At 36.3% G+C, this 12,815-nt stretch overlaps 1 protein-coding gene across 1 annotated transcript; it reads right to left on the bottom strand.

Annotated features, from left to right (window-relative positions):
• Window positions 1-9,601: 9,601 nt before the first annotated feature.
• Window positions 9,602-12,202, bottom strand: LOC143891251 (uncharacterized). Its single transcript, XM_077395873.1, has 2 exons — window positions 12,106-12,202; window positions 9,602-10,113 (listed from the first exon to the last, which is right to left on the bottom strand). The coding sequence occupies exons 1-2, from the start codon at window positions 12,200-12,202 to the stop codon at window positions 9,602-9,604; spliced, it is 609 nt and encodes a 202-aa protein (XP_077251988.1).
• Window positions 12,203-12,815: the final 613 nt, after the last annotated feature.

The following is a 12,815-nucleotide window of genomic DNA, read 5'->3' as shown; positions in this document are numbered from 1 at the left end:
CAATTTGTCTTTACATCCAATCAATCCGATCAAATAATGAGAAAAATGTCAGATAGATAGAAAATTATAATCAAGGACCCCAATTCTCCCCCAATAAAAAGAGAAATGGCTATTCTAATTGTACAAATGAACTCATATAGGCTCTGTTCACTTGCCTTCTTGAGAAAGGAAAGGAGAAGAAAGTAAGCCAAATTTTTCCGTGATTGGATGATTTGACATTTTCCGTCGTTCACTTGTTTTCTCGGGAAAGCATAATTACACAGGTGGAAAATATAAATAATGACGTGGAAAACGAACTTTCTTGCACTTTTCCTCTAAATTTTCTCACCAAAAGGGTGAGAAAATCACTTTCCTGAGAAAATCACTTTGCCTGCATACTTTCTTTTCCTTTCTCAGCCAAGTGAACAACGGAATTTTCTCACAAAATGAATTTTCTCACAGTTTCTTTTCCTTTCTTTTCCAGTTTTCCACGTTAGATTCTTTTCCTTTCTTTTCTTTTCCTGCTGCTAGAAAACAAGTGAACAGTATAAGGAATAATCATAATCTCATTCTCAAGTTATCTCAAACATAATTTTAGTTTGATAAAATCTTAATCTAGATCATCAATGACATGGTGGCCCATATTCATTTTAGTGCAAATGACCAAAATGCCCTTGAATTCAACCAATTAGAGGATAATACAATTGAATTTCAAAATTCATCCGTCTAGTTTCCATTAGAAACATGCTGTGAGATTAAATTGGGCTTAACTGCCGGTTGAACACTTGTCCATGCTCGAACCAGGTGCGTAATCAAATAGATGGTCACTTGTAGACTATGATTGGATAGAGTGAAGGACGGTAGATGCACTGAAGGGTTTTGTACATACATCACAAGGACATTTGTAGCGATCCAACCGTTAGATCTTGGGCTAGATGAGATTGATGGTCGAGATCAAAGCTGGTACTCAAGCGAGTCCAGGATTTTTTGTCCAAAATGTCTAATGCACCGTCGATCTCTATTTGAACTTTGCAGTCTTCCCAAAGTAGGAGTGAAATGTCCAAAATGTCGTTTCTTTTTTAGTATTCCCAACGTAATCCTCTATTTTTCTAGTAAAAATACCCTATAGTTTTCATTAAAATGATTTAGAACACCCACTCCCAAGACTTGTTCGCCATTATAAACTGCTTGAGTACGTCCAAACATTCTAGGAATTATTATACAGATCCTATTAGCATATCATCCAAAGGTGCTGTGTGTTATAGATGCACTGGTCTATGTTAATTTCTATTCTTTTCGCAAAGGGGACAAGCCAAAGAGGTGGCCTTAAACATATTTTAGACCCAAAAAGAAGCCATTATTACGAAAAGATTACAAGTAGAGCATTCTACCACACACTAACTAGTGTTTGCATGACACCATACAAGCAAAGGACAAACTGCCCATGAAGATGGACTTTACTTTTCATCCAAACTTGGAAGAGAAAATACCCCACGAATGGGTTTCTCCGCTTCGATAATAGTGATGGCGCGTTTTCCATCCGTGGGTTCTTTTCTTGAGGGAATTGGTGGGGGATGGGATTTAACTATAGGCCTTCCCTTGCGAGGGAGCATGTGGTCCTTAAGTAGTTCAAACCCTTCTTTCCCTAGCTTCTCGAGGTCGGCCTGGGTTGCCATGGAATTATGAAAGAAATGCTAGGGTTACAACCATGGTTTTAAATTTCAGTGGAGACCGACACCGAAACCACCCAAAACCGAAATGGTCATTTATTTCGGCCGAAATTTTGGAATTTCGGTCGAAATTTCGGTTTTTCCGAAATTTGACCCAAAAAATCTGTTTTTTTAATTAATTTAATAGTTCACCGAAATTTTCGGTAATTTCGGCCGAAATTTAATAATGAATAAAATATTTGTTTCGATTTTTGTACCAGATTTCGACCGAAATTTCGAAATTTCAAAGTCCGAAACCGGTACCGAAACCGAAATTTTAAACCTTGGTTACAACAAGGGTCAAGAGAATTGAGTGTTTGGATAGATGAGGATTTGTGAGGAGTGTTCATTTATATAAGGTTATATCAACCATATAGCTTTTAAAGGGAAAGTTGATGGATTGGCTTTTGTGGTTCTTCCTATCGCTCAAATATCTTTGGAAGAGTGGTGGGAGGAGAATTCGGCATCGTACCATATCTTGGATGAGAGGGAACATATTCTGCTTTTGTCCCACCAATACTTTAGGGAAATGATATCAGCACAACCATGTTTGATATTTGCGCTACATTTTCTTGTCATTTAGTGTTAAAAGAGCTGTCAAATCGTTCGTACAGTTCCCAAACAGATCTTCCCGGCCAATTAAAAAAGAAAAGACAAACTGGGTTTGTACAATTATTAAAACATGGTTGTGCTGATTTGTGTGCGGATATCTTTTCCCATAATTTTTTGAAAAAGCCAGATGAGATTAGGTCATCATATTCTCTCTCTCTCTCTCTCTCTCTCTCTCTCTCTCTCTCTCTCTCTCTCAAAAGCCCCACATCAAACATAGATTAAATCAATATGAAAGGTCATCATTCCTAGTAAACCATAGGGATTAGTCCTACTCCCGAGGCGTTGGCTCTTCGGCATAAAGTCACGGGTTTGCTCCCTGTTGACGAGTGTTCGAATCCCGCCCCCGACTTACCTAATACACATGGTGAGTGGGTCATTGTGTGTATCCGTAGGGACTAGTCCTACTCCCGAAGGGGGTGGGGACATCCTATGTCATAAAAAAAGAAAAAAGGAAAAAAAAATCACTCCTAGTAAACCTCGAAAAAACAAAGGAAAAAAAAACTCCTTAATTTGAGTTAAGGGCAAATCCTTTATTATTGGACCATCAAACGCAGGGCTTTGAATCGCCCCAATATTAGGATTCTTGCGTGCATGTAACTGTTTTAGATGCTAATTATTTTACAAAATATGAAATCCTTGAGTAGTTTATTTCCATTCAATATTTTAGGCAAAAAAACTGAAATTCTATCGACAGTCCGTTTTACACTTATTCCTTAGCATACAATTGCCACAACTTGTGTGACAATTTTGTGATCAGATAGTTGGTCGGACCGGTGAGCACAAGTCCAGCCAAACGCCTCTTCGACCTCCTGCGTCAAGAACATGGCCTATTGTGACGATATTTTTTCTGTCGCCAATCAATCATAATTAGCGCATGTGTTTTTACGGGGATAGTTAATTCCTAACCGCCGTTGTATCAAATAACAAAAAATGTATATTTATTACTTTTTGGGAATTGATTTCAGCACAACTATGTTTTGATATGCACGCTCATGTATATTGTCTTTTAGCATTTAATTGTCATGTAAGTGCTTCTTGGGAATCGTAAAAACTCTTTAAATACTAAAAGACAAGAAACATGAGCGTCTTGTATAGGGGTGTAAACGGATCAAATTCGGAGCGGATATGGTTATATCCGAATTCGATTACAGTATACACTATCCGAATTCGGATTCGGATTCGGATTTGACGGATATTTAACATCTATTACCGAATTCGTATCCGTCGGATATTGTTCGAATTCGGATATTATCCGTATCCGTTTATCCGATAAATTCGAACATTTTATTGCAGCACTTTATCTTTTTTCTCCTACTTACTCAAATGAATTTTCCAAACCCTAAAACTAGACCTCTACATTCTCTTCACAAAATTTACTCTCAAACCCTAAAATATATGAGATCATCTTCTTCCTTTTAAAACAAAGGCAGAGAGAGAGAGAGAGAGAGAGAGAGAGAGAGAGAGAGAGAGAGAGAGAGAGGCGATGGAGATGGGGATGGATGATAGTGTTGGTAGTGGTCTTTGGGTTTTTCCTTTTTTTTTTTGTATATGATGGAATGGATTTGGGTTATTTTGATGGAATGGGTTTGGGCTATTTTTTTTTTTTTAATTCTAAAAAGAATATTCACTTTTCTTATAGAAACAAAAGATAGTGTGTCATTACTAAAAATAAATATTAATGATATTATTAATAATAAATAAAAAGGATTTACTTCTCGGATTCGGATGTTAAACGGATCGGATATACCATTTACCAGATTCGCATCCGCTAAGAGCCGGATATCTCATAAATGGATTCGGATAGTATCCGCTTGAAACGGATTCGGATAATATTCGCTTTAAACGGATTCGGATGCGGACAAATATCGAATTTCCGAATATCCATTTACACTCCTAGTCTTGTATCAAAACATGTTTGCGTTCCCTACTTTTTCATAAACCTATAAATTTACTGTCGTTAATAATTTCTCACATTGATTACATCGCCTTCCCGTCATCAATTGCATCCATAATCTCCATTTAAGCTCCATTTCTTTCGACGTAAAAACAAATTTTACACCCATTTTTCACACTAAAAATTAGTGAAAATTTGTTTTACTTCCATTTTATGTCGAAAGAAACAGCGCCTTATAGCAATGATAATCATCGCGGTAGATTGCAATTTGATATGGAAATTAATCGTCGTAAACATTTTAACTTTGGTGCTAAATGTTACCGCCAATGGTTACTTTCGGCGTGAAGGTAATAAAAAACTGTTGGAATAGTTAATTCAAACGGTGGAATTACCTTGTGGGTCCCACCCAAGGCCACCTAAGTATTTCCAAGTTAAAGTTGAGTCGGTTAGATTGGGTAGAGTTTTTTAGATATTTTGTTTTTATCATTATCTTATTATTCTAGAAGAAGTTAGCCAGTGGAGAGTCCTTGTTTTATACAAGTTATTAGAATAGGATGCTCTTTAAAAGGGACTAGAGTCTATCTTTTTGGGTGAAGTTTTAGTGTTTGAGTAGGTTTAGAAAAGAGACAAAAACGTGTGATTTTTTGTAACCGATAGCAACATCTATTTAAAGATGCTAGCGTCAGTAGTTTCATATGTGAATAAGATGGAATGAAAAAAAGTGACGATTTCTACTGTCAACATTGTAGCCTCTTCTATATTCTTCTTTGATTCTTATTTTTTAGTTATTAAAATTTCTACAAAGTGGTATCAAAGCAGAAGGTCTTGGGATCTCTCAATCGAGTAGAGAGCAGAAAAGTCAGGGCGAATTCAAGAAAACACCGGCAAGGATTCAGTAAGTTCGCAACATAACAGGTAATACTAATTCTTCAAATTTTCAGCAAAGTGTTCCTTTATTTAAAAGTGATAATTTTCAATTTTGGTCAATTAAGATGAAGACGTTATTTATGTCTTATGAATTATGGGAATTGGTAGAGAATGAGTATGACAATTTTGCAGAAGTGGAAAGATTGACCGCGGCACAGAAGAACGAATTAAAAGAGAGCAAAAAGAAAGACGCAAGGGCTCTTTTCCCTATCCAACAAGCCATGGATGAACCAATATTTCCAAGGATCATGGCTGCAACTACATCAAAAGAAGCATGTGATTTGCTTCAAGATGAATATCAAGGTACTTCGAAGGTAATCTCCATCAAGGTACTTCGAAGGTAATCTCCGTAGTTACAAACCATTCGTCGTGATTTTGAGAATTTGAGTATGAAAAATTATGAATATATTCAAGATTTTTTCTCAAGAGTTAGTTCTACTGTAAATCAAATAAGAACTTATGGAGAAAAATTAGATAATCAAAAAATTGTTGAAAAAGTGTTAAGGAGTCTTCCGAATAAATTTGATCATGTAGTTGTTGCCATAGAAGAGTTTAAAGATTTATCTAAATACTTTATGAATGAATTAATGGGTTCTTTGCAAGCACATGAGCATAGATTGAATAGGACTGCAGAAATCCACTAGAACAAGCATTTCAATTGAAAGTGGATTTAAAAAAAAAAATTAGAGAATACAAATAAAGGTTTCCGAGGAGGAAGAGGTCGTGGACGTGGTGGATTCCGCGGCAGAGGAAGAGGTAGAGGCCAATTCGGTGGTTATCAAAGAAATCAAAGTGGAGGTAACCAAGAATCTACTTCTTTATTTTGTTCCATTTGTAAAAAATCTAATCATACTGATAAGGATTGCTTGTATAAGGATAGTGGAAATCAAAATAGAAATTTACCATAATATTTTTATTGCAAAAAATATGATCATATTGAAAAAAATTGTCATCAAAAGGCTAGGGAACAGGCAAACTATCATGAAGAGAAAAGTGATGAAAAAGTTAAAAAAGAAGATAACGTGTTTGTATCATGTCTTACTGCTAATGTTGATTTGAATGATGAAATATGGTATTTAGATAGTGGTTGTAGTAACCACATGACCGGGAACAAAGGTTATTTTCTTGAAATAGATGAATATATTAAATCACGAGTAAGGATGGGTGATAACAATCATGTTAATGCCCATGGAATTAGTCCCATCGTAGTTTCTACAATGGTTGGCAAGAAACAAATTCAAGATGTTATGTATGTTCCTGGGTTGGCTCAAAACTTGCTAAGTTTGGGTTAATTAATAAAAAAAGGGTACCGTGCTATCTTTGATGAAGGATAATGTAAACTTTATGATAAGAGAAGTATGAAACTAATTCTCTCTATTAAGATGACAGGAAATAAGATGTTTCCACTAGTATTTTCAAAACTAGTATTCAATGGTTTTTACTGCATCTAATGATGACTCTATGTTATGGCATAGAAGATATGGACATTTAAATTTTGGTGGATTGTCCTTATTGTAAAAATTGAATATGACTGTTGGTTTTTCCTCTTTGAAATATGATGGAAAAGTCTGTGAAGCTTGTGTTTTGGAAAACACCACCGTGAGCAATTTTCAAGTGGTAAGTCTTGTATGGCATATGAGCCTTTGATGCTTATACATGTCGATATTTGTGGCTCTATGCAAACTTTATCTTTGAGTGGGAATAAATATTTCATCTTATTTGTTGATGATTAAACAAGGATGACATGGGTTTATTTTTTGAAACAAAAAGATGAGGCTTTCTCGATCTTCAAACAATTCAAGGCTCTTATCGAAAAACAAAGTGGTCATTCTATTATTACTCTTCGTACTGATCATGGTGGTGAATTTATTTTCAACGAATTTCAGGATTTTTGCAAAGAAAGTGGAATCAAAAGACAGTTGACAGCAAGCTATACTCCACAGCAGAATGAAGTTGCCGAGCGAAATAATAGAACCTTTGTTGAGGCGGCAAGGAGCATGCTAAAAGACAAAGGGCTGCCTAATGATTATTGGGCTGAAGTGGTAGCCACAGCCGTATACCTATGGAATCGCGCTCCTACAAAAGCAGTTCAAGGTAAAACTCCATATGAGGCTTGGAGTGGAAGAAAACCTAATGTGAGTCATTTTAAAATTTTTGGTTCTATAGCCTATGCTTTTGTTCCATCTGAAAAAAGATAAAAGTTAGATGATAAAAGTAGAAAGTGTATTTTTGTTGGCTATACTGTGGAGACAAAAGAATATCGACTTTATGATCCTATTTCCAAAAAATTAATCATAAGTCGTGATGTTATTTTTAATGAAAAAGAAGCTTGGAATTGGAAAAATGATGTGGAAGCCCCCTTATTTGTCTTAAATGAAAACACATCATATGAGACACCTTTTCTTGATATTTGTTAACCAAATCCTGATGAGTCACCAAGTTCATCTGGTGATTTCACTCCCTTAAGAATGAGAAGTCTTGCTAATATATACGACTCATGTGAATTTGCTTGTTTTGAAATGGAGCCTTCTAGTTTTGTTGATGCAGTGAAAAAGAATGAATGGTGTGATGTAATGAAGGAAGAGATTACCGCAATTACAAAGAACAACACTTGGACATCGGTGGATTTGCCTCCAAATAAAGAAGCAATTGGACTTAAGTGGATCTACAAATCTAAATCCAATGCCGATGGTTCTCTCCAAAGGCATAAAGCTCGGTTAGTTGCAATAGGTTATGCTAAAAAAACCAGGTATTGATTACTTTGAAACATTTGCACCTGTTGCTAGAATGGATACTATTATAATGGATACTTTAGCAGCTCAAAAGAATTGGCAAGTTTTTCAGCTTGATGTGAAATTAACTTTTCTAAATGGAGAACTTGAGGAAGAAGTGTATGTGGATCAACCTCAAGGTTTTGAGATCAAAGGCATGGAACATAAAGTGTACAAATTGAAGAAAGCATTCTATGGGCTTAAACAAGCGCCTAGAGTATGGTATAGTAAAATTGACAGGTATTTTCTTGGAAGCTCATTTCAAAAGAGTGCTAGTGAACCAACTCTTTATGTTAAATTCATGGGGATGATATCTTAGTTGTTTGTTTATATGTTGATGATATGATATACTCTGGGAGTTCTCTTGATATGGTTAATGAATTTAAAGAAAGCATGTTGAAAAATTTTGAAATGTCAGATTTGGGTTTATTGCATTATTTCCTTGGAATTGAAGTAATTCAAGGATCTAATGGGATTTTCATATGTCAGAAAAAGTATACTTTGGATTTATTAAAAATTTTTGGAATGGCAAATTGTGCACCTGCTAAAACACCCATGAATACTAATGAGAAACTTACTTTGCAAGATGGAGTTGAAAAGGCAGATGAGAAGAATTTTAGAAGCACTGTTGGTGGTTTGATTTATCTAACTCATACAAGGCCGGATATTATGTTTGCAGTTCACATTATTTTCAGGTTTATGTACAGTTCAAGCAAGCATCATTTTGGGGCAGCAAAGAGAATTATGAGATACATCCAAGGCACAATCAATTTTGGCATTGTGTACTCAAAAGTCACTAATAATAAATTGATTTATTTTTCTGATAATGATTGGGCATGTTTCATTGATGATCAGAAAAGCACAACGGCCTATTATTTTAGTCTTGGATTGGGTGTCATAGTTTGGGCATCTAAGAAGCAACTTACTATGGCGATTTCAAGCACGGAAGCCGAATATATTGCTGCTACGACTACAGCTTGTCAAGCAATTTGGTTACGAAGGATTTTGCGTGATTTGAAAGAAGAACAAGGCGGACCTACGTGGATGTTTTGTGACAACAAATTCATAATTGCCTTAACAAAGAATGCAGTTCATCAAGGAAGAACGAAGCACATTGAAATTCGTCACCATTTCATTAGAGAAGTAGCCAAATGAGAAGTTGATTTAAAGCATTGCAACACTGAAGATCAAGTGGTAGATATTTTTACCAAAGCTTTGCCGGAAGATAAGTTCAAGAAATTTCGTCAAATGATGGGAGTACAATAATTCACATAGTTTGAATTAAGGGGGCGTGTTGGAATAGTTAATTCAAACGGTGGAATTACCTTGTGGGTCCCACCCAAGGCCACCTAAGTATTTCCACGTTAAAGTTGAGTCGGTTAGATTGGGTAGAGTTTTTTAGATATTTTGTTTTTATCATTATCTTATTATTCTAGAAGAAGGTAGCCAGTGGAGAGTCCTTGTTTTATACAAGTTATTAGAATAGGATGCTCTTTAATAGGGACTAGAGTCTATCTTTTTGGGTGAAGTTTTAGTGTTTGAGTAGGTTTAGAAAAGAGACAAAAACGTGTGATATTTTGTAACCGATAGCAACATCTATTTAAAGATTCTAGCGTCAGTAGTTTCAGAATTAGAAGGGACACCTGAAAGGGAAATCCTGAAGTTACAGAACACAAAAATAAAAAACTAATTACACAATCAATAGGACATCAAATAGGAAATTGATCAGACCAATTCATCGAGTTGCATGCCACCCCTCTTCTAGCCAACGCATCCGCCTTCTCATTAGCAGACCTTCTAACATGGATCAACTCAATATCTGATTCCGCCAATATATCTTTCATTTCGTCGAAAAGATCTAAAAACCTCAAAGGCGGAGCCACCCCGCCCCTCAGCCACCAAATAATATTAAACGAGTCCCCTTCAACAATTAAACTCTTCAGACGGTCCCTACCCATCTTTTTTATGCCATTGAAAGCCGCTTGGACTTCCGCCTCCGTAGCGTCAGTCACAACTAAAGGGCCCCAAAAAGCCCAAAGAACCTTGCCGGCATCATCACGACATAAACCTCCCACCCCGGCTGGACCAGGATTCCCAAAGCAAGCACCATCAAAGTTTATTTTTAACACTCCTTGAGGTGGTGGTTCCCATCTCTGCACAACTTTATTAGCCCACTCACTACTCAAACACACCACACCCCATCCTTCCCAAAGATCAAAAGCTGAGACAAAATGGAAAGATGGATGACATCTCGTTCAATTTATAACCAATGCAATTATCTGCATATAAAGATGAAATCCAAGGAGTGACTTAGTTTGGCAACCTAGAGGGGGGTGAATAGGATGTTTATAAAACTTTTGTCTTTTAGAAACTTTTTCTAAAATTTCACCCAAGACTTATCCCTTGTTTAATTAAGTTTGAAATATTTGAACTTTAAACAATATTACAAATTAATATTAGTTCAAAAACCCTTGTTGATTAGCAAACTTAATTAGGTGATTTATAGCCTAGTTAGCAAGGTACAAATATTCAATCAAAACTAAAATGCTAACTACTCACTCAATTCCAAATATGTAAAAATGCAAGCACAAATAAATAAGAGAGTGAGAGGGAGAGAGAGATAGAGAAATACCAACACAAGTGACACAAAGATTTATAGTGGTTCGGCAAACGGCCTACTCCACTCTACTCAAGGTCGCACTTGAGGATTTCTACTATTGAGACCTCCACGACGCCCGGCTCCGAGGCTTTTACACTCCAAGGGAATTAAATAAGGATGCCCTTCCACCTTTACAATGACTCTCCTTCTCCGCTGAGTTCTAAGCGCTTTCTCCCAAGGGAATTAAAAACGGATGCCCTTGCCATCGATCAAATGAAGAAGAAGAAGAAGAACTATTAGCCTCTTACTAGGCTTGATTACAAGTTGTAGCTCACACACTTTCTCTCAAGAATAATTTACAAATGAAAGCCTAAACCAATCTCAAATGATTTTTCCAAAATCAAGGCACAAGAGATTGGTGAGAGAAATTACCCAAAAATGATTCACAAATGATTTTCTAGGATTTTTTGAAGTTGAACAATGTTCATCCCATGTTTTAGACCCATTAGATGGGTATATATGGTGTCCGAACTCAATATGACCGTTTCAGGGGCAAAACGGTTATTTTCGGGTCAAACAGTCAACTAGCCGTTGGACCACAACGACTATATTTTTTTGAACAAAAACACTTCTCGGAGTTCCAAGAATTCAAACAGAGCTTTTAATTTTAGAACCTGGATCATTTCTCTGAGCTCTGAGAATTTTCTCGGAGTTCCGAGACTGGATTTCCAGCAAACAGTGTCTCATTTTAAAAATTCATATCTCCTTCGTTTCGCATTGGATTTCGATGTTCTTATACTCTACGGATATGAGAAAAATGAGAGATATCTGTTTAAAATAGTTTTAAAAATATTTGAAAATATTTTAAACAAGTTTTGATAGGATTTAGTTGCTGGTCCAGGTTGTTGCTTCGGAACTCTGTTTTGTTCATTCTTGTGTTGAATGTCATATGGGTGCCAACCTGTTGGTACACCACCATGGCCATTCACTTATCCATTTAAGTCCTTAAAGGGTGTGTTAGTCTCTTTGAAAAATATATTTTTAGGGGTTCTAAGATGTGCCTTGATCATAAGAGAAAACACTAGAGAGAAAGGTGATACATACTACCATTCTAAGTACTCTCTTATTCTCTTGAGCCAATCTTCATTTGATCTTCAATGATGTGCTTTGCTTGCTTTGAGATCTTCAAGGTTGAGCGTTTTTGCTTGACACCTTCCAAGGATGTTGCCACCATTTGGTTCAAGCTCCTTTGAAAGTTGTTGATCCACAAGCTTTGGCCTTCATTGATCTTCCTTTGTTTGTTCAATGCTTTGAGATGGTTGTGTGGAACTTCTCCTTGGTTGATCCTCCAAGGTATGGTTTGTCCAAGTATGCTCTAGCTCATTTGTCTTTTATTTGGTTCATCTTCAAGCTTAGGCCATCTGTGTGTGTGCTAGCATGGATTGACCTGTGAATTACCTGTCTATAGCACAACACTCAAGGCAAATAATTAGTCCATAAATGACTAATCAATTTGCGTTTGTTAATCATCAAAATAAGGTGATTGAGTGAACCCATGGGGAACCCTTGGGCTAACAAAAGACAATGAGGAGCCTTGGACATTCCCTCAAACACCCGTGCATTTTTCTCCTTCCAAACCACCCACCAAGTGACAAGCAAGCATTCTTCCCACAGAATTTTTCCTTTCTTCTTCCAAGGCACGAAGCTCCATTGTTGCAACAACAACTCAATAGAACTAGGAAAATCCAGCTAATCCCAAATCTCAGAAATATGCGACCACCCATATAGACCGGGTGAACGAACAATGCATAAATAGATGATCCGTAGATTCCCCATCAACAAGACATAGGGGGCAATGATCAACAAGCCACATACCACGGTTTCTCAGAAAGTTAATGGTATGTGGCTTTCATTCATTCTAGTTAACTGAAGCTCTAACAAATAAGCTTTGAGTAAAAGAGAGATGGTAGAAGTAGTCAAAACAAGAGATGCAAATACCATTGTCTTTTTTTCCCTCTTAAAAAAATAACCCAGTTCATGGGTTTGATTTTGACATAGATGTTTGGTTCTAATTTGGAGTTAATTTATGTTGTGAATGGTTTAGAAGGTGATATCTATTAAATAAATAGTAGAAATCAAATGATTTCCTTACCCCATGTTGTGGGTATAAATGCCCTTGTTGTGGGTATAAATGGATGGATCGTTTGATTGCATGTTTTCTTATTGTTGTTTCTTTTGTTTCTGGAGCATCTGTAAATTTCTCGAATTTGATATTTTCATGTACTTGTTGGATATTTCCCTGTTGAGTTAACCCCTGGTTTTCA

Source organism: Tasmannia lanceolata, unplaced genomic scaffold (genome assembly GCF_043159265.1).
Source record: "Tasmannia lanceolata isolate RefF3 unplaced genomic scaffold, GAP_Taslan_0.1 ptg000013l, whole genome shotgun sequence".
NCBI classification, from domain to species: Eukaryota; Viridiplantae; Streptophyta; class Magnoliopsida; order Canellales; family Winteraceae; genus Tasmannia; species Tasmannia lanceolata.
The sequence above is the reverse complement of the archived record's forward strand: the minus strand, read 5'-3'. Positions and strand labels throughout refer to the sequence as shown.

Coding starts and splice junctions, on each gene's coding strand:
- LOC143891251 (XM_077395873.1), bottom strand. CDS start 12,202: ATGGAGCTTCGTGCCTTGGAAGAAGAAAGGAAAAATTCTGTGGGAAGA. Junction 10,114..12,105: donor GGAAGGAGAAAAATGCACGG/GTGTTTGAGGGA, acceptor ATTTTGTCTCAG/CTTTTGATCTTTGGGAAGGA.